This window comes from Nothoprocta perdicaria, unplaced genomic scaffold, assembly GCF_003342845.1.
Source record: "Nothoprocta perdicaria isolate Ctin4 unplaced genomic scaffold, notPer1 scaffold_107, whole genome shotgun sequence".
NCBI lineage: Eukaryota > Metazoa > Chordata > Aves > Tinamiformes > Tinamidae > Nothoprocta > Nothoprocta perdicaria.
This window is the reverse complement of record NW_020454172.1, coordinates 1115583-1136603: the sequence shown is the minus strand read 5'-3', so window position 1 is coordinate 1136603 and position 21021 is coordinate 1115583. Positions and strand designations below refer to the sequence as shown.

Below are 21021 nucleotides of genomic sequence, written 5' to 3'. Positions count from 1 at the left end.
GGCTCTGCCTTCGGGGCAGCGGGAGCGGCTGCGGGTCTCCCCTCCGGGGCGGTGTCGGGAGCGGCGCGCGCGGGTCTCGCCCCCGGGGCGGGCGCAGGTGCCGGGGCGGGGGTCGTTGTCTCGATGCCCCGGTGCCCTCGGGGGTTTCTCCTCGTTGCTCCCGTCGCGGCTCGCTCTTGCCGTCGCGGCTCGGGCTGGCGAAGCGCTGCGGTCGCCGTGATCGGCGGGCGCGCCCCGAGGGCGGCCAGGGCATCAGCAGCGAGGCTGGACCCCCCTCGTCAGGTAAAGCTCCCCCCGAGGGAGCCGCCAGCCGCCCCGAGCGGGCGGGAGCCACCGGGCGGCCGCGGGGGGGCCCAGGGCGGTCGGGCCCCCGCGGGGCTCAGACAGTCTGGCGGCCCCGACGGCTCCAGCGCTTCCCTGTCCGGCAGCCTGAGGCAGGAGGGAGGCCGGGTTCCTTGGGAAGAGCCTAAGGAAAGTGCGGTTTTCCTTTTGTTTCTGCCCGGAGAAAATGCCCTGCAGCAAATAAAGGCCCCCTCCTAAGAAGTGGAAGGGCTGGTTCCTTGTTTCTGTGCCTTGGAGCCTGAACGTGGCTGGTGTTGGGAAGGAGCTTAGTGAAACTGCAGYGTGATGGGGGCTGTAACGCGCCTGGCTGCGGCAGCTTGCGGGAAAGCCAGTGCTGCCTGGATGCTCCTAGGGAGCCGCTCGGAGCCCCTCGGGGTGCTCCCAGCCCGGCCGTGCTGACCTGCAGCAGCCTGAATCAGCGCCCTGCCTCGCCTGGGCCRGAAGCTTCCCGAATCGCTTTGGAATTCCCGCTCCTGGGATAAGCCTGCGTCCCTGGAGAGGGTCAGAAGCAGTGACTTTATTGGAAATAACTCTGTTTGCCTTGATATTTCAGTATAGGTAAATGTCCACTCACCATAACTTAGCATCTGGTTTTAACTACCCTTCTTCCCYTCTTCTTCCCCCACCCCCTAAGAAATTTTGAAATGTTTTTRCCTTTTTTCTTSCCCCTGTGTAACACAGCAATGCGCAGTGGAGCTCCTGCCCCTCGGCTGGTCAGGATGCCCGTGTGGGTGCGTGGCACCACGCGGTCCCGCCGAGCCCTTTCCACAGAGCCTTGTGCAAATGCAGCCCAAGTGGGGCAGTGCGTGACCTAAAAATATGTCCTAGGAGGTCCCTGCAGCTCAGCTGGGGGACGAGAGTGTGCTGTGCTGATGCAAAACATGCCTCTGAGGCCACGAGACAGGAAAACTTGGCTTGAAACAGCAGCGAAGCTCCTTATCTTGGAGGAAAGACTGAGCTGCCTGGTTCTGTGGCAGTAATTCACAGCCAGTAATTGTGCGCATTCCGCGGGAGCAAGTATTCAAGGCAGGCTTTTCCCAGGAGATTTTACCTAAAACTTCTTGCTGCTTTATTTACAGGTGCTTATTGAGGAGAMAGCTGAGCTGAGCGGACACCCAGGCATCTTCAGCAGGTTCATACTGTGGCCTTCTGATATTAAGCACCCGGGAGATAACCTGCCAGGTAAGTTAAAAACAAATAACAACCATGACTGCCACTCCTGTAGGTTGCAGATTAACTAGACAGATATAAAGTGGTACTGCTCTCACAGTAACAGATGACAATTTTCCTTCTTGCTCCTATATATTTTTAATTTTTAAGCTCTCTAGTGCAGGAAGTGCAAGCCCAAAGCGTGATGGTTTATTTCAAAGTCAGTAACAGCAGCRGGATTTACCCTTTAGTGTAAGGAGTTTTTCACTCTAGGTTTAAGTCAGGAATCCAGCCTGTTTATTATTTCCATGCTGTTACATTGGCAAGYGTCCAAGGGAGCAAGCAAGCTATAAACATGTGCATGTTTTCCTATGACTAGTTCTGATTTTTTTGTGTATAACTTTCTATATACTGGAGAATGTAAGGCATGTTTGGAGGCACGTTCTAGGGTGGTCTTAGAATAGATTCAACCCCCAAACCTTTGAGATGRTATCTCAACTTTAACTTGGTCCCTAATGTCGGTTGAAGGCTGTTCTTTGACAGTAAACCTGYTTTTATGTAAAACTTGTTTTTTCAACACTGAGATTGCTTTCAGTGTTGCACGAGCATTTGGAAGCTTATCTGAAGCTCTTGATATGCTAAAATTCTTGGCTTGCGCAGTAAAATTTGGCCAAAATTTCAATATTGAAGAACAACCTCCAGTAAGAAATGACAAAATACGCAATCCTTCTGGCCTGTTCTCCCTACTAGGGAGGGATTTAACACTAGATTGATCCATATGGGATGAGGTTACTGATCTGCAAAGTAAGATGCAGGGAGATCTGTTGTGCCTTAGGCTAGCCTGAATTTGCTGTCTCAGTGCCAAAGTTAGGGTGTGTGTTTTCTTTGGCCATGCTTTTAGAAAAACTGTTGAGAGCTAATCCAGATGCTTAGAGTTTCAGAGGCTGTAAGGCTAAGACTAACAAGATCCTTTTGCATTAGAGGGAGCRAGCCTGGATTTTACTGCAGGTTCTGCCTATTTGTTAATGCATGCACGCAGGCAGCTTGCCTTTTGGTCTGCCTTGAAAATTACACCCGTGTTTTATTAGTTATGAGGCAATTATAATTCTTTTCAGATGCATGTGAAGTGTTTTGGCAAGAAGGATAGTGATATAGGCATATGCTTCTCTAAGCTGTAAATCTGAAGTGTGCTGAAGGAAGGAGCTGAGAAGCAGGTATTTGATGCRTAAGGGAGAAGAACTCGCATGCTGGGGCACCTAATGGTGAGAGGAAGCAATTCCTTGGAGGACCTTGGAAAGGGAATGAAGTCAGACGTACAGCCAGGTCGGTGCTCCTGGCTGCCCTGCAAGGAGCAGGGCTGTGGGTAAAAGCGCTGCCGTTGGGAGAAACCCTTAATAGACTTGGCTCATGAGGAGCCCAGCCTCAAATTGCTGTTTGTGTAGGGATGGGCAGCTCTTTGGAGCCTGGCATGAGAACCTCAGCTCTGGGTACATGGAGAGCCTGTCTCTGGACAGCAGTAACTCTGAAACAGGGGTTTGTTTGTTGGATTATTCTATACTGCGTTAAATTTAGGTACTACGTGGAAGCAGCTGTTTCAACTGTGGTTTTCTAGGTGGATTGTAGAGCACAGGCAAGCACGTAGGGAGAGCCAAACTGTATCCCTTATTTGTGCCATCAGCCTGAAAGCAGTCATGCAGTGCTGATTTACTATGTAATTCAAATAATGTTCATCAAAYCTTTGACAGTATTTTGTCAGCAAGTATTTTCTTTTACAAACTTTGTAGCAAGATGTGGTTATGGGGCTGCCGCTGCCTGTTGAGGTTCCCTTGCTAAGAAGACTTGTTCCCTTACAAATGTCCTTATAATGGAGCACTGTCTGGAACTTGCTGGGAGTCTCTTGGGTGAAGGGGAAGGGATCCATGTTCTCCAGTGCCTCTAGCTCTGACTTACTGCAAAATCCAATCCAGTGGCTCCAGTATCCCAAGGGATGAGGGGGAAGTATCACGGGGGATTTGCTGTCTCGCTCTGGTGATCTACAGAAGAATGAGGCTGCCTGTTTGCTTGGTCAAAAGGAGCAGGATAAATAACAGATAAGTTTCATTTGACCTGTAGAAGTGTTTCCCTTTTGGCTCTCATGGAAGCTCTCTTGAATCTTGTGAATAGATATGAACTATGGCGAGAAACTGATAGGCCTGTTGGGTGTGTAAGTAACTTTATTTTTAGGTCAGATCCATGCTTTAATCTCAATGGAACAAGAGTTGTTGGAATGCTTATTAAATAAAGAATTCGGCCTGGAAATTTTGAAGAAAATTCTGTCCTTGTCAGCTTTGAGTCTTGTTCCTCCTGCCMGCGCTCTGTGCAGGCGGACGACCCTCTTCCCAGTGGGAGCAGGGATTCGTGGAGGTCTCCCACTCCTCAAGTGCAGTGTTTATACAATACACGTTTGCTTGGTGTTTTAGCTGGGGGCATCCAGGGGCAGGAAAGGAGCAAAGCAGTTGGCATCTGCTGTGGTGTGCAGCAGAGCTGAGCTCAAGCTGCTGCAGCAGTTTTTGGAGTGAGGAGGGCAGCACAGGCGAGGCAGAGGTCTAGGAGCTGCTGAGGAACGTGCCCTGCTGATCCCTGCTCCATGGGCACACTGCTGTCCTGGGACACCTTGTAGCCTCTTAGTGTGGAGCAGTGGGTGCCCTGGCCGCCCCTGGTCCTTTCGTGTTTTTTTATAAGCCCAAGGCTGAAACTGAGCCTCAGGGACTCGTTATTTTCCAGGCTTCTTACAGAGGAAGGCAGTTATCTTCACTGCCTTAATTGGGGGGGGGAAATTCTAATTTTTTACCTGTTCAGCAGGAAACGTTCATCTTCTCAGGATGCTGTTGAGGAGAAGCCAGGAGGGTGGGCAGTATTTATCCTGCATAGACTTATTTCCTGTGGGCTTTTCTGTATAAGTGGTTTTATTCTCTGAATAAAACATACTGGGTTTATAATCATTTGTTTTAATCTCAGATGTTGAGGTGGGAGGTGCTAATGTCCCTTCTGCCTCTTCCTTTTTCTTTTTTCTCTAAGCAGATGGTTGTCTGTACTGGGGGGGCTTGCACAYGTGTGCTCGTGCATACTCGTGCTCTCCAGAAATGTGGTCATAACATTATGCTCATTCTCTTGTAATTCACTTCTCGTGCTGTTTTCCTCCAAGTAACAGCTGTGAAAAGAATGTGTATAAACAGTCTGAAAACTCTGCAGCCAGGTGTCCCGCTTGTTCAAGAAAGAGCCCACTTCTCTGTTTACTGAGAGTTTCTGTTTATTGACTTGACTAAAAGTGAGTAGGATGGCAAAGCTGTTAAAGATCTGCTGTAAAGACAAGCTGCTAGCTGTAGTAAATGTTCTTCTTGGCAGATCTCCTGGGCCAGGAGAGAGGATGGTGGGGAGGCGCTAGGAGAATGCGGAGTCGTGGTGTTTGAACTGGAAAGTTCCCTTGTAGCTCCCCTGCCAGGCTTTGTGCAGAGCATCCAAAATCCTGTTCCGCGGAACAAGAACAGGCTCTGCAGATGGACAGGGCTGGCGCCGTGTCCTCGGTCGCCGTGCTCGGGGAGCGCTCCCGACTCGCCGTGCCTTCTGCTATATCACTTACTGCGGCCGCGCTGCTGGCAGACCTCTGCGTGGCACCGTTCAGGCAGCTTCTCTCCCTGCTCGGGTTACCCCTGTACAGCTTTGAACTGCCTTAAACGAGCCGTTTGGGAATACACGCTTGGAAGGGGCGAAGGGGAAGGGGGAAGGGAAGCATCATGATGCTACAAGATGTTTTCTTGCTTATTCGTGCTTGCGTACTGTTGCTGGAGGTGTTTCTGATTTGTAATGAGTCCTACAGCAAGCAAAATGAATAATTGAAAGCTTTTCCTCACAATGTGGTACCGTAGGAAGAACTATTTGCTACTCTTATTCTTAATGGTCTTATTGAGTGTTTTTTGCTATCTATTTTCATGGCATCTAGGAACTGTGACTGAGCTCCTGTCATGCTGTGTGCTTGAAAAACCCTGGTGTATGTACATGTGTGTGTAGTTCTCCACAGTATATTGTGGAGAACCATATATGTGTGTAGTGCCACATATATTCTRTTCATGCCACTTCTTCCTTTTCACTATATTGCAGGTGAGAACCATGTGGAGGATGAAGCCCTGGCTGCAGCTGGTGCTCTTGGCCTGTGTTTGCTTGTTCTGGCAAACAGAAGCAGAGTTTTTCACTTCAATAGGTAATGCCCAGTTTTGTGCATTACAGCTAATTGCAGCATTAATTTTGTGCATTACAGCTAATACAGTTGCTAACACTTAAGCCTGCAGTTGAAGCATAGGACTTCAGGATGCAGATCCTGCATCAGTGGACTATTTTTCTCTTATCCTCAAGAGAAGCTAGAGTCAGGAATGGGAATGGAAAATTAATATCCTCTTTACCTAGTGGGTGGTGTATAAGACTTTGATAAATCCCAGAGATTTGCATAGAAATATCTTAAATCCTGTAAATTAATTTGATAGTTCGTGTGTTCCAACAASTGTAGTGCTGTCATTTGTGACTATGGTAGCCTTAAAAAATATAAAGGCAAACCGAATTCTTCTGTGACTTCAGATGTAGTGTGAGTGCCCCTCGGATAATGCAGATTCATTTACTACCTCTACCTGCTCTCTGGAACCACTGGAGCTGTGTCTTTGTAATAATATTTAATTTTCAGTGTTCCAAAGTCTTTTGCTGTGCTTCTGAATCTTTGGATTGTTCAGTGTTTGGTCTGTGAAAAGCAAAGTTTCTCATAGCWATCTGGAATGATATGCTAGCAGTTTCCACTAATATTAATTGGGAAACACTTACAGGCAAGTCTATAAACACAGGTCTGAGATTCCTCTATGCTTTAATGTTAGACTGTGTTTCCCCAGTTACCCATATTGAAAAGCTGTAATTTTAAGTGATGCCAGTGGCTAGACTAATAAATTGYTGGTGTGATGTAATCTGTATCCACAGGGAAAACAGATACCATGGCAACCGTTTGGGTCTTCTCCTGCTTTGCCTGTAGCTGCATTAACAGCAAACCTTTTCAGTGATTGTCTTTTATGCAACTGCAATGTTAAAAGTGATTTGGAGATGGTAGGAGGGTCACAGCAGACTACCTCCTAGGCCAGTAAAGTTGAGATTTTAAAGCCACTTGAACATTTGAATGTCAGATCAACATGTTTCATAGCTTTTGTGGCTTACAAGCATTAAAAAAAACGTACCTTCCTTCCCCCTCACCCTGCCCACCCTGCTTAGTTTCTCTGTCCTTTAGGTGGCTTTAATAGCCCTAGAGCACCTGAGGTTGGTCTGCTGTGCTGTTGTAAAATGTTTGGTTTGTTTGTTTTTAGTTCTCACTCACATTTCTTCATTTCCCATTTTTAGGTCAAATGACAGACCTCATTTATGCAGAGAAAGACCTGGTGCAGTCCTTAAAGGAGTATATTCGAGCAGAAGAATCCAAGCTTTCTCAGATTAAAAGGTAGGGAGAAAGGATTGCAGTAACCAAGGTGCCTAACAAAATGAGTAAGCTATTATGCTGATTTACACCTTCTCATTGTCATCTGTCACAGGATCTGGTTAATATTTCCTCACAAAAGGTAACAATAATGTGGTTATTTCTTTCCATAGAACTGCAGAGAAGTGTCCCTGCTTCAGAAATACTTTTTTCAAATTACCTGCCCCTTAAGTAATTGTCACTTGCTGGGCTTTTTCCACATCTCTCCTTGTTCTTGTTCCATCACAAACACTATGTGCAGAAGACTCTCTCTGATAAGGGATAGCATGCAGGGGAGCAGGAAAAATCATCACTGTAGCATTAATAGCATAAGCAGCAGTTCAGATGTCCTGTAATGCAGAAGGTGACATTGCCTAGTACCAGTTTGGAGCTGAATAACAGCATTTTCTTCTYAATGGAGAGCACTACTGCTGCTGTTCTGTAGCCACTGACTATTTTTCAGTCTAGAAAAGCATCAAAGTTTTGGGTTTGGTTTCTATAAAGCCAACAAGCAACTGGGTTGCATGTAGGTTTGTGCTGCTGCTTTGAGATGAATAAATGACACTGAAAGCGATTGTGTGCTCTGTATCATTGTCTTTATTTTCCATACTGAGATATGTTGAAAATTGGTGGTTAAGAGTCATTGCAAGTGTGAGAGGTTTCTGCTGTAGTAGGTCTTTTGGAAAATAGTCAGGGGAATAAATTAAAGTTGTGATTAAAAAATCAGTTATGCTTCACTTGATCCTTGTGAAGTTGAAAGCTCAACAGCTGGTTATAATGGCAAAAGGAGCAATAAATTGGTTCTAGCTATGTAATTAGGATGACTTAATAAGGAAGATATGCATTCATAAATTGGTCTCAGACTGAGACATATGCTTCTTTTTCCAGCTGGGCTGAAAAAATGGATGTACTGACTAGCAAATCAACCTCTGATCCAGAAGGATATCTGGCACATCCTGTAAACGCATATAAACTGGTGAAGCGTTTAAATACTGATTGGCTGCAATTAGAAAACCTAGTTCTTCAGGACACAACAAATGGTAAGGAGCTTCAGGGAAGAAAATGCTGGTAGGAGGTAGCCTTATGGCACGGCAATTGCTTCCCCTCGCTGTGTTCTGGAAAGCTGCAGACTCGCTAGTGGTTTAAATGCTGCTGCCAAGGCCRTTTGAGCTTAAGCCAGTGACTGGCCTCTTGTTTACTGGGTGCCTCTGAGTGCCAGTTGCTGCTCAGATGTTTCTGAGTCCAGACTCAAGAAGTTGTACCATGTCTGAGACTGATAACACTGTGTTTGGCCTCCCCTGCCTTGGAGGGCAGACAAGGATATTCCGAAAACTTCAGCTGTGTTGGCACCTAGTATTTCATACTCCTTTAATTTAAAATTTATCCATCTACTTTTCCAATCTGCTTTTTCCTCGCCRTTTTTAACTACCTTGATCAGACTTGCACTATATTGGTTAAGGAGCTCTTATCAGCTCCCCACTAGCATTTGACAGATGCTGTAGTGTATATATTAATACAATTGCTATATTATCCTGTTATCTATAAACCTGTCTTTCTAAGACAAACATGTCCAGTCTGTATGTCTGAATCCAGCTTCCTTCAGCTTATTTTTAGTGCACATCTATTTTTACTGGCCCCTATGAAAGTAAGGGGGGAGGTAAGGAAATATTTCATGCAGAAAACATGGTTTCAAGGTTTTTTCCCAGCCAAGATTCTTGGTGTTATGGAATAGTCATCCTAGGTGAAGAGAAAATGGACAATTTTATGGAATAGCTGTCCTTATTTTTTTTTTTAAGAAGTGGCTTTGAGAAGTCTGCTGGCCATGTGGCAGATGCTTCCTTCCTTCAGCTGTTCTCTCCCCTGCCCCTCAACCTGCTGTAGAACCTTGATTTATTTGCATAGTGCACTTAGTTTTACTTGTTTATGTGACCTGTTATTTTAGTCACTAGGATTAAAAGCCTCTTACCAGATAACAAGCCCTTCAAAATCCCAAGTAGGGGATTCTGGTTCAGGTCTCTRTCCCCTGAACTAAGACTTGGATCTTGACTCTTGCAGCTTAACACGTTGGTGGAGTGCCATGATCTGCACTTATCTCAGGATATTGCAAGAGGAGAAATGAGGGGAAATGAAATTTTTATATGGGAAAGAAACTACAGAAAACTGAAGATCGTTAGGTTTGCATTATAATCTTCAGTAATTGTGCAGCACAGAAAACCTTTTAGTTTTCTCTTGCCGTTGGCTTTTGTGTGAGCTGCAGTTCTTTAAAATGGGTCAGAAAGCAATGTTTATATAACTAGAGTCTGGTGTGAGGCTCTGTATTTAAACCTAGACTCTGATTCTTATAGAATTCCAAAAACAAAGCAGATGTTCCTTTTCAAGTTAATCTGGTTGCGTGTGCTCTTAATTCACTCCAACTCTGGCAGTAACGTCGTCTTTCCCTTTTAATGCAAAGGCTTTATTGCAAATCTCACAATTCAGCGTCAGTTTTTTCCAACCGAGGAAGATGAGACTGGAGCTGCCAAGGCTCTGATGCGCCTACAGGACACGTACAGGCTGGATCCTGAGACTCTCTCTCGAGGTAACTTGCCAGGTAATTGCACAAGGGTCCCCTCTGCCCTTCAGAAAAGGAGGTGGCAACGTCCTGGTATTTCTGAGGCTTTGATCAATGCTCCTTCAAAGTCCTCTCGGCAGTCATGAAGCATCCAAGAACCACGGATCTAAAAATCCATGAGGTTTAGACACTTGGATGCATCTATCTTGAATATTTAACAACCTTAAGGCCAGGCAGGCATGACCTGCATTGGCAYATCGGGTATATGCAGTGACATGTTCAAGTAGCATTTTTAAAATTATTACTCTAAAAAGAAAATGCTGATTTCACTGATGTCTAACAAAGACAAAAACTCTGTGCAGGCTGTTGTGGGCTTCACTGTGCCAGTTCCAGCATAAGCAGGTGAAATGGGTGCTTTGTGTCCCAGAGAACGCGTAATCCATGGAAGGGAAAACCATGCTTCCCAAAGCACTGCTTGCTGGCTTTTAGAAACCAAATAGTCGTGTGTGTGGATGACTTCACAGCACACAGTTCTAGTTTTTGCCTTTAGGTAATTAACACAAACATGAACAGATGCACAGATGAGTTTTAGCTGGAGCAACCGTGAATCTGTGCACAGTGAAACAGTCAATTGAACACCTAGCTTGTCTGTAGCARTAACTAATAAGAAGCTTGTGAGCAGACTTGTTCCTAATTAAAATATGCAATAAATAGCAGAGAAGTTTCTTTAGCTATTTTTTAGCTRCCTCTACAACACAGGCTTCTCTGCTCACCTCACTCTTAGGTTCAGCAGAGTCAGCTAAGCTGTTCATCTACCTGYATTTGTCTGCAGCAGAATAACCCAGTGCTAACTCATGTTAAATTTTTCTTGGCTTGCATAGGAAATAGTGTTACAGAATTGTGACAGAATGTAGGCTTTAATTGATGAAGGTGATCACGCAGTAGATTTTAAAGTAGAACTTAAAATATTGTCAAAGAATTGTCCTCTGGAAGCCTTTTTGGATGCTATATGTGTGTTTAGCTATTTGTCCTAGTATTTGAAGTCAAAGTTTGTGTGGATCCCTTAATTTTGTTTTCCTTTTCAGGAACAAAATACAGATCCTCTCTGACAGTGGGAGACTGCTTTGGCATGGGCAGGACTGCTTACAACGATGGAGACTACTATCACACAGTGCTGTGGATGGAACAAGCCTTGAAACAGCACGACGAAGGGGAGGATACRACAGTCAGCAAAGTGGAGATCCTAGATTATCTCAGCTATGCGGTTTTCCAGTTTGGGGATTTGCACAGAGCCACAGAGCTCACCAGGCGTCTGATATCTCTTGGTAAGAACAAAAGATCTGCTCTTCCACTAAAGCAAAAGTAAATTACTAGTGACAGCTCTGTGGTACCTCTTTTATGAACTTATAAATCTGTAGAATTGGGTGTTAGCTCTAAAGGTGCTAATGGTAGCACCCACCCCTGAGCTTTGAAACKTGGGAAGAAATCCCTGGGATTGGAGTCTGGCTGGGATTCCACCTCAGTGCTTTGGTGTTATGGATGAGAAGCACTGGGGGAATGGGAAGGACAGGGRATGGTGGGGTGAAACAGCTAGATCCCTGTCTGTACAGGCTCTATGGTCTGCCTGTCCTAAAACTGGACAGACAAGACTTGGAGAAAAGGAGAGATGTAAAGATCCCAAAATTCCTTTTCTTCCTACCTGAAATTCAGATTTTGTCCTAGTGTGTTTAGATAGTTCCCTTACAGGATTATACGCAGGGCAGAAACTTGCCCTGTGCTGGGTTTTCTTGGTGGACTAGAGCTGGTGTTCTTGGCTGTCCCGTGATGTTTTGGGCAGGAGAGAATTATCGTAGCGTCGTGATAAAGACTTATGCAATCTCTGGAACTGGTGAAGTCACAAGTTCTGTTTTTTATTTCCTTTTTCCCCTCCTAACCAAGACAGTACTCATGAGAGAGCAGGCAGTAACCTCCGCTACTTTGAAAAACTGCTGGAGAAGGAGCGAGAAGAGAAGTCGCTCAACAAGACGACGGCCCCGACGGAACCCGTGGCACAAGGGGGGGTCTACGAGAGGCCCCTCGACTACCTGCCCGAGCGCGATATCTACGAGGCCCTCTGCAGAGGCGAGGGCGTGAAGATGGTGAGGGAGGGGAACACCCTGCCCTGCTCCCGTGCAGGGGTGATGGAGCTTGCTAAAGCTGTGGAGCTTTTTCCTTCTCTGGAATCGGCTATTTTCTTTGGAGGAAAATTAAGTGTAGTTCTTTCCATGCTTGGACCTGCTTATATCTTGGCCTGGACATCTTTAGCTGTTAATCCTAAACAGAAAAATAGCTCTCGACTGTCCTTTTTAAAAGGCTGTTGAAAATTGGTTCCATTGACTCTGTCTATTCAACCACTTGAAATGCTGATGTATGACTATATTAGGGGCTTTTTCCTCTGAGAATTAACTGTGCTTTGCTGCTGCTACACTATCTCATTATTCCTTTCCCCTCTGCACGTCTTAGATGTCCCTCTGAGTGCCCATTTGAATCAGTCCCTAGTACCTCTCTTCAGTTATGGCTTCAACTCCCAGGGCAGGGAGAAGACTTGATGTTTGTTCCATCTGCAGAGTCTTAATTAAAAGATTCAGAACTTTTGCAGCTGGTGGCTTATGTAGTTGCTTAGCTTCTCTGATCCATAACCTGTATGAGTCACTCTTCTAGAGGTTAGGAGTCAGGTCTTGCTCAGGGGTATCTTTAGAGAGTAATATGCTACTCTTATTCACTAAAAATAGCAGAATTCGTCTCATGCTTCATTTTTGAATTTGCTAGTGGCTGATGTGTTTTCCCATGTGCTTGTACTGTGCTATAAGGCATATCTTACCTGGTCATGAAAGTGGTTGAACAAACCGTGCATCTCGCTTGACGTTTTCCATTTCAGACACCTCGAAGACAGAAAAGACTGTTTTGTAGGTACCACGATGGAAACAGAAACCCTCATCTGCTAATAGCTCCATTTAAGGAGGAAGATGAATGGGACAGCCCTCATATTGTACGCTACTATGATGTCATGTCTGATGAAGAAATTGAGAAAATCAAGCAACTAGCTAAGCCAAGGGTAAGTTTCCACTCTTCCACCTCAATAGCAGTTGCTAGTTCAGTGCTTTAGTCTCTTTCAGGGTGTCCTATAGAAGAATATCTAGAGCTTGGTAGTTCCTGTTTATGGCATCCTACCAGTGTAGTGGCTCTGTGTACAAGAAAGCACCTAGCTAATGGGCAAGGTAAAGAATTTTTTCCCCATAGGGGAAAAAATATAGAAGTATAGGTTCCTCGATCCATTTTTAAGTAGGCTTTTATTTGCTGTGTTTATGAAGCTGGCCTTCTGTGGGGATCAGCTATGAGGAGTGCTGGCAGGATGTTCCTCTGTGGTGGCTTGCTTCCATAAACTGTATTTTTTCCCATTACATAATACAGTAAAATTACTCCTGGAACTTCAAGAGCTTCAGATAAAATGGAAACATCCAAATGGATCATGTCACTTAAGCTAATTTATCAAGTGAAGCACGCTAGGACATTGACTTGCTCTATGTTCAAAGTTTTATTTGAAAATACCTTGCTCACTGTGAGCATTGATGGTTGTGTCCCTAATATCAGGGGAGTTCTTGCCCGTGTGACTAGGGGTTTCTTTTGTTTTAAAATGTGTTTGCAAGAAATCTCTGATTCTGGGTCTAGCCACTTAAACCTTATCTGCAGTTTATACTTGCCAATATTTTAGTTTTGTAGAAAAAATAACATCTGTATGTGATTGGCTGTATTCAACGTGGGTTGCATGCTTGTTTTGCAACGCAGTCACTTTTACTCCAGTTCAGAAGAGCAGTTCCAACTTCACAGGCAGTACATCCGCGTTGGCTCGTGTCAGCTGCTAACAGCTGGAGGGGTCAATAAAAATCCTGCTTTTCTTGGTATGGATCAAATTAGGACAGCTCTGCYGTGAACATTTGGGAACACCCAGCACTTCAGAGCAGTTGCTTGTGATACGGACGTGTCTGAACAAAGATGGGGCATGGAAGGACACTTGGAGACTGCTTCTGAACACGCTGCTGTAGCCTCAGTGCAGCAGTGCGGATTGTACCAGGAGAAGTTGTTGGGAAGTGTGAAACTGGCTGGAGAGGAGACTGGTCTGAGGAAATACAAAGGAAATAGTGACTCTGGAGAAAAGGAATGGGAGGAGGAGGGGAGAGGGRAAAAAAAAAGTTGATTGTGACCTATAATTAAGTGGAAAGAAGARGGCACAACTCGATGTTAGTGGTTTGCAAAAGCAAACTTAAACATGGTTCAAGTTGGTGCAATGAAAGAAAGGATGGTGTGACTACTTGTTCTCAGCTGCAAATGTAGACCTAAAGGCACCTATTCTGTTGTGCTCACATTAGTCTCACCTCAACACTGCAGTAGAACTACTTGGTGTTGCCAGGGCCTGGGCTTCTGCCACGGGCAGGGATGTGGCTGCACCGTGGTGCCTGCAAAGTGCTCAGCAGTGCACACAGAGTCCTTGCACTCTGCATCTTCATAGGGTTCATCTTCCTAAAACTATCTTGAGCTGTTTGTGACTTAGATAATCCAGACAGCTGGCAGCTGGAAAATGTGATCCCAGTGGTGTTGAGGCTTGTCCTGAGGAGCCTTCTGTTGGTGCAGATCAGCATGCCCTGTGATGACTAAGCTCTTCTGTAAAAGTTATTACCTGTAATTTTAATCTCTGTGAATGGGACTGGTTTCTTCAGTCCACAGGAAGTACAAGCTGGTTAAATTTATGGAGYATCCAGAAACTTTTTGCCAATTTCTTAGAATTCATATGTTGTTAACTTTTGTTGTAGTTCCTTTTTGCTAATCTTGACTCCAGCTGTCTGAAATTACCTTCAGAACGTGTTCAGCAAACTGCATCCACTTGTGGATGTAARGAATACCATGGCTCATGCAGCCAGTCAGTCCCACTTTCTCCAGGATGTGCTGGAGGAGATGSATTGCAGCTCCATTCCTGCTCCAGAATCAAATTGATTATAGATTGAAATAGATTGAAGGTGTGACTTTCAACCAGTAAGTAGGTTTAAATTGTGTAACATCAAGCRTTGTTTTTGAGATGAAAGCTTAAGACGAAGATTGAGATGAAAGCTAAATTTAAGTTAAAATTAATTTTTAACCTATAGTTGATGTGTGTTTTCCCCATTGGGGCTTTTTGTTTGATGCAGCTGGCACGAGCAACAGTCCGAGATCCCAAAACTGGTGTCCTGACAGTGGCAAGCTACAGGGTGTCCAAAAGGTAAGTGTACAGGGAGCCTTTTGTACCAAGCAGCCCTTGTCCTAGAGCTTAATGCTGGAAATACTTTGCTAGTAGCTGTAGCCTGCAGACCACATGCCTGATAAATGGCCTTTTTTAGCCACGTGATTGGAGTCCAGAAGCAATCCYTCTCTTTTGGGTAAGTTAGTTGTGGCTGGTCCTCCAAAATTACTTGTCTAAATTATCTTCTCTTTCTTTTTTCCTAGCTCGTGGTTGGAGGAAGACGATGACCCCGTTGTTGCCAAGGTCAATAGTCGGATGCAGCAGATCACTGGCTTAACGGTGAAAACAGCTGAACTGTTGCAGGTTGGTATGGATGGGAACATGCTGAGGGTGAAAACCTTGTCACAAAATGCTGTTTCCTGCAGACAGTGGTGGGTCTTTGCAACAGCTCTGACTTGCRGTTCAGTGCTTGTTTTTTGTTTGCTTCCTTCAACGCTACAGGTTGCTAATTATGGAATGGGAGGACAGTATGAGCCACACTTCGACTTTTCTAGGGTAAGATCACATTTTCTGTTCCTTTGTTGGAGGTGGGGGTGGAAATGGATTGCTTGGGGCAAAATTGGAAATGCATCTTCTATTAAAACACTAATTTAGAGCCTTGTTTCGAGGTAGATGGTGATATTTGGAAAACCTTCATAACTCTTTCTCATGCTTTAGGCTTACAAACCATGAACAAATCAGACTGCCCACTTATCTTCCCTGCCCTTGGTTCCTTGYACAGTACAGACACGCAGTGCAGCAGGTGAATAAGTTCTTTACCTCGGTAGGAAACAGASGCCTGGGTTGCAAGTGTGCCGAGGCAGAGAGTTGTTTCGTTAAGCTTCAACGTTCAACAAGGTTGTCAGAATCCTCCCTTGTTCACTTGGCTACTAGGTGCTTTGCTGGAGACTCAAAAGGGTTTAGCTGAGTTTAAGGGTCCCCCCTCRCCTCCCACCACCCCAGAGCTGTGCTGGAAACCCCTGGCCCGGCTGCAGCTCCATGGGCTGAGGAGAGGTCTTGCAGCTGCCTATACAGCAAGGCAGTGCACCAGCATGAAGCCYGTGCTGGCTCTCCCCAGCACGGGGACAAATTCTTATTTATTGCCTTAAATACTTTATGAACACAATAATAAAGATCTATAGTGATCTAATAATTTAAAATATATAATCTGTGATAGCTCCAGAGAGCAGCCCAATACCTTTGAGTGCATATTGGATTTTAGACCACTGTACTTAACACTGGATTTAAGAGAGGAGTGGGGGAAACTCAACTTCTGTACTGTGGAGCCTCATAGTCATTAGTTTTGGCCTGGTGAAAGCAGATTCTTGTAAGCACTAAGACTGCCTGGTTTCCSAAGTCAAGCAAATGCTCTTAAATCTTCCTCGAAGCCTTTGAACGCAAGGAGCTCGCTGTGGACTTGGCCACCGTGGCCTTGGCTCTTGGATTCGGCAGCTGGGGCAGAGCTGCGCTTGGAACACGGCCTTGGCCGCAGGCAAGAGTTCAGGCAAGGCAGCCCTGGGAGGTGCTGGGGTTTGTGCTGGTCCTCCAGGCTCTGTGTGTTGCAGACTCCAGTCCTGAAATCCAGAGGCACCTCGCCTTGAGCAGCCTTGCAGCTTCTTATTCTCCTGCAGCTCCCATATAGACCCTTTAATAACTCGGCTATAATACTGCTCAAAGCTATAGAAAAGTCTCTTGGAGTTGAATTCCAGAAATGTTTGGCTGAACCTGAGTTTTACGGTGGTTATGGAGGCCAGGGAATTTCTGTTATTTCAGAGCTTTTATGGTAGGCCTTTCAGGTTGAACTTGCATATGCAAGTGCGAATCCCTTTGGGGGAAGACCTTTTATTAAAACTTATTCTTTAAGCTACAGCACTTCTGGAGGAGGTGGCTGCTGTGTTTGCCTTGCTTTGGTTTTTCTAATGCTGATCTCTGTTACGTGAGGAGACTTATGTCCAAGAATAAAACATTTGAAGTTAATTACTCCTAGCAGTGTAAACACACTCCCCTGCCTTTTTCGAGGGGAACAAGGATGCACTGGGATTCCAGATGTTTCTCCCTCCTTCTCCCCTTCCCCCAAWCTGGCTCTTGCTTTTCAACAAATGGAGCTTAAAGCTTTCTTAAGAGTAAGGGCAGTTTGACCTTTCTGATTTCATCATTAATCCCAGGCAGGCAACCACCAAAGTTAATTATTGCTATTCTAATTCCTCACTGTTGACCAAAAAACTGTTTCTTAGGGCAGAGTATTTATTAGAGTCGGTATATATTATGCATATTCATAAGACTCTAGCTTTAYCTAAAGCATGCTGAAGTTGGTAAGAATTTATATTGACTTCAAGTTTCTTTGCAGCAATACAAATGGTTCAATGCAATAAGCCTGTTAAGTTTGCAAGACTACTTGGTATCAGCTGTGCCTCAGGCCCTAAAACAGCATCGCTTCTCCTCTGACGTGCTGAGAATTGCTCAAGGGCTACTTTTCCTGCAGCCTCCAAATGCAGTTTGCATGCATTTATGCATCGTGTTTGGCTGCAATCTGTAATGGCTTTAATGCTGCCCTGTATAAATGGTCATCTTCTTAAAAATCAACTCTAAATCAAGCTTAAAGGTCTTTCTGCAGAGCTGCACAAATGTAACGCTAGTGTGAGCCTGTTTGGAACCTGGGTTAAAGTTGTTGTCTGTTGCAGCGCCCCTTTGACAGCACACTCAAATCGGAAGGAAATAGGCTAGCGACGTTTCTTAATTATGTAAGTACCTCTCTGCCTGCTGTCTGTGAGCTTGAAGTTTGCAGCRTTTCTCATTTAATTTTATAGAAAGATGAGCCAGATGCTTTCAAGCGGTTAGGGACTGGAAATCGTGTGGCCACTTTTTTAAACTACGTAAGTATGATGATCCTTTATGCCTCGAGTGCAACTTTTATAGCATCTTATTTACAGCTTGTGCAGTTGTTTTTGTAGAGACTTCCTGGCATCTGGAAGTAGGGTCTTCATTATTCTTGCAGCATCAGGTGCTGTCGCATTTGAATTACTGGAGATCTGATGCTCTTCTGCCCAAGTGCAGTAAGTGAAGTGTTTGACCTCATTGGATTTSTCCTGGTGAGAGGAGAATTTGGCTCCTTGCCCAAAGGTGAGTGCCTGGAGCACTCCCCATGCTGCCTTCCTTGTGGTCTTGACTGGCAGCCACTTACTGTGGGGCAGCCCTCTTCTTCCACCATGGCTTGACAGCACTTGATGTTGTGTTCTCTTGGCGTGCTCCACTTTAATCGTTTGCAAAAGGCTGCGATTACTGTGGCGTAGCTGTCACACTGGGAATGGGTTCTGAGTGCAGACCTCAAGGTGTTGGTGTCTGCATCAGCAGCCTGCAGACCATGTACGCGCTGGCCTAGCGTTTTGATGGTGACTTTGTTCCAGCAACGCTGTCTGTCAGCCTAATGCTGCTCTTGGTAACTGGGATGCCCTAATCTGCCGTGTCTAACTCGTGAGTGGGAGCAATTTCTAGCTTGGTTTCGTGAAGAAATACTATTTTGGCTGAACTGACTTTGAGTGCAATGCAACTCAAAGCAASCAGAGTCACTCTCAGCTTATGAGTGAAAACCTCCCCAACAAGAGTGGGGATAAGATAAGCAGTAGCCAAGTAGACTGCTCTGAAAAGGCTTTGCAACACTGCCTTGATCTCCTGCTTATCAGACTTTCAGGCAAGCCTCAACTGAGACTGATAAGCATCCCTTTTTCTGACAGCTGTACATGGTCAGAGGCAACTTACTCTTAATATGCCCACGTAGAGCATTTTACACATGTCCCAACATCCCTACTAACCTTTTTTTTGTGAAGATACAGGAATTAACTTGCAAAGTTGCATGTTGCTTTAGTTGAAAAGGGGGAAAAAAATCCCTGTTGAGCTATGGCATTTCATGCCCTGTGGTTTTAGGYACCAACCAGGAGCACACTGAAGTGGTAATAACATCTACTTTGAATAAAAATACAAGTTAAGACAGAAAATGCAAAATTTGAAATAATGGTAATACTTTCTATTTCAGTGTGAGTAATTCTAGGAACTTTGGAGGGCTTTGGTTCAAGCTTGTAGAATTTACAGTGRATTCATTAATAGTGAAGTAAATGAGTGAAATCCATTATGCTGTAAAGAGGTAAAGCAGAGATTCCTTTAGAGGCATCAAGTCCTTGAGATTTAGCAYAATGCTGTTAAATATCATAGAAACAGTGCAGACAAGTGAGGTTTCCTAATAGTTTGTATAGTGTTTGAGGTTGACCAAGATGCATAAATTAAATCAGAATCTGTTCCAAAGGCATGGTTTTAATTTGTAAGGAAATGTGTGGTTTAAGGCATCTATGTTTTCCTAATTGAACTTTAAGAAATTGGAAGGGAAAACTGACATACTCTGAAATCCTCTCCCTTCTTCTAGAGGAGCTASGTCAACTCTGCAGATGCACAACTTTATGGCTGTTTCTCTAATAAATGGTACATAAACTAGATGACCTGCTGAACAGAAGTCTTCAGTTAATATGAAAGTCTTCATTTCTCTTCTGCCTTTGCATTTATAGTGCTCTTGTAATTGCTTCTCAGAGATGCAGGCAAAAATGCATCTCTGCTTGGGGCAGTCTGCCTTGTGAGACTGCATGCACAAAATGCAATGTAAATATATGAAGTTTGACCTTGTTTTCTCAGATGAGCGATGTAGAAGCTGGAGGTGCAACAGTTTTCCCAGACTTTGGGGCAGCAATATGGCCAAAGAAGGTACTTACTTTTTTTCCCCCCTCATCTCCCCAGTAACTATAACTTATTTCTGAAAATAGCCTCAGAGTTTTGCATGCACTGAAAAAATTGGCTAAGGGTGCAAAAATCTGGATGTTCCACCACACACACCCTTGGCAGCCTGGTCAATAGACTGCCACGTATCAAGACAACTGTATCTGATTTTTGTRGACTGCAAGGGAGTTTACTTTGATTTATGGTGCATGATCTGAGTAAGTTCTCTGGAGTTCTTCTAATTAAAGACTTGTGTTCATGTAAGATGACTTCTCACTCTGAACATGGTTTAGATTAAGTTTTTTGGGGTTTTTTGGGTTTTTTTGTTTGTTTTTCTCTTGGGCTGTCAGGTGACCTATGTTTAGACAGCTGCTACTGGGTTCATAGACATCTATGACTCTTACCTGTAACTTGAGTAATTGTGTTGACTAACTTTTGACTAATTCAGGTCCGCCTTCCCTTTTCAGGGTACAGCAGTGTTCTGGTATAATCTTTTCAGAAGCGGTGAGGGTGACTATAGAACAAGGCATGCAGCTTGTCCAGTCCTAGTAGGCTGTAAATGGGGTAAGTAATGCTCTTTCTAGGAAAAAGACCTGTATGTATGCAAAGGTGCTTATATACTGAATCTTTACGGCAAGGGTAATTAACCTGGATGTTGAAATTGCTCCGGTGTCATATAGTATTAAACTGCTGTTGATCCCCGAACTGAGAAAGTAGAAAGATCTTATCTTCCCATCCCTTTGAGTCATCTTATATCTTGTTATATTGGATGGGAAGGGAAGTATAAGCAAGGATCCTGAGATTATTCCAAATAAAGTCATCTCCCTTAGTGGCAGTGATATGTGCAGAGTGGTTATGCAGCGATAACTAATTTGATGTCCTTGTTCCACAGTTTCAAACAAATGGTTTCATGAAAGAGGAAACGAATTCCTCAGACCTTGTGGGAGAACAGAAGTCGATTGAAATCAACCTGCCACTGGCCTTCATTTCTTACCTTCTGTCGCCTTTTCTGCTGTTTGTTCTTCCAGTTCATTTCTAAGAAATGATCCATCTTTTGTTCTCCAAAAGTCCTAGCACTTTATCCAAGAAGGACAACAAAATAGGTAACASGTATGAGTGAAAAGCACGTGGCGTTGTACACATCCTTGTGTTTGGGTTGCTGTTAGGTCTCTGACCCTGTTCATCCCCAGCCATCTCCCACTGCACGCCCAGCCTGCCCCGCTCGCAGTGCAGGCGGCGCTGGGGTGAACGCTGTGTTTGGGTGCCTCGTCTCGTGCCTTTGTACCTCAGAAGTTTTAGATGTTAAATATTTCTTGAACCAAAGTTTTTGTGTACATGTTGATTTTATTGTATTTCTATGGATCACGAGTTTTGAAACAAATAAAAGATCTTTACAAAAAATTCTCAACTGTG

General features: G+C 44.6%; 1 protein-coding gene across 3 annotated transcripts; it reads left to right on the top strand.

The window, feature by feature from the left end:
* The first annotated feature begins 846 nt into the window (after positions 1 to 846).
* On the top strand, positions 847 to 20923 carry P4HA2 (prolyl 4-hydroxylase subunit alpha 2). 3 transcript variants are annotated; one of them, XM_026045894.1, is made up of 17 exons: positions 847 to 900; positions 1422 to 1524; positions 5629 to 5728; positions 6898 to 6994; positions 7898 to 8049; positions 9462 to 9599; positions 10646 to 10885; positions 11499 to 11698; positions 12478 to 12654; positions 14780 to 14850; positions 15075 to 15174; positions 15313 to 15366; positions 17532 to 17591; positions 17658 to 17723; positions 19528 to 19596; positions 20076 to 20172; positions 20501 to 20923. In XM_026045894.1, the coding sequence occupies exons 3-17, from the start codon at positions 5638 to 5640 to the stop codon at positions 20569 to 20571; spliced, it is 1683 nt and encodes a 560-aa protein (XP_025901679.1). In that variant the 5' UTR covers positions 847 to 900; positions 1422 to 1524; positions 5629 to 5637; the 3' UTR covers positions 20572 to 20923. The 3 variants fall into 3 exon arrangements, with proteins under 3 accessions (XP_025901679.1, XP_025901694.1, XP_025901687.1); XM_026045909.1 differs by lacking the exon at positions 17658 to 17723 and having other exon boundaries at positions 848 to 900; XM_026045902.1 differs by lacking the exon at positions 17532 to 17591 and having other exon boundaries at positions 849 to 900.
* Positions 20924 to 21021: the final 98 nt, after the last annotated feature.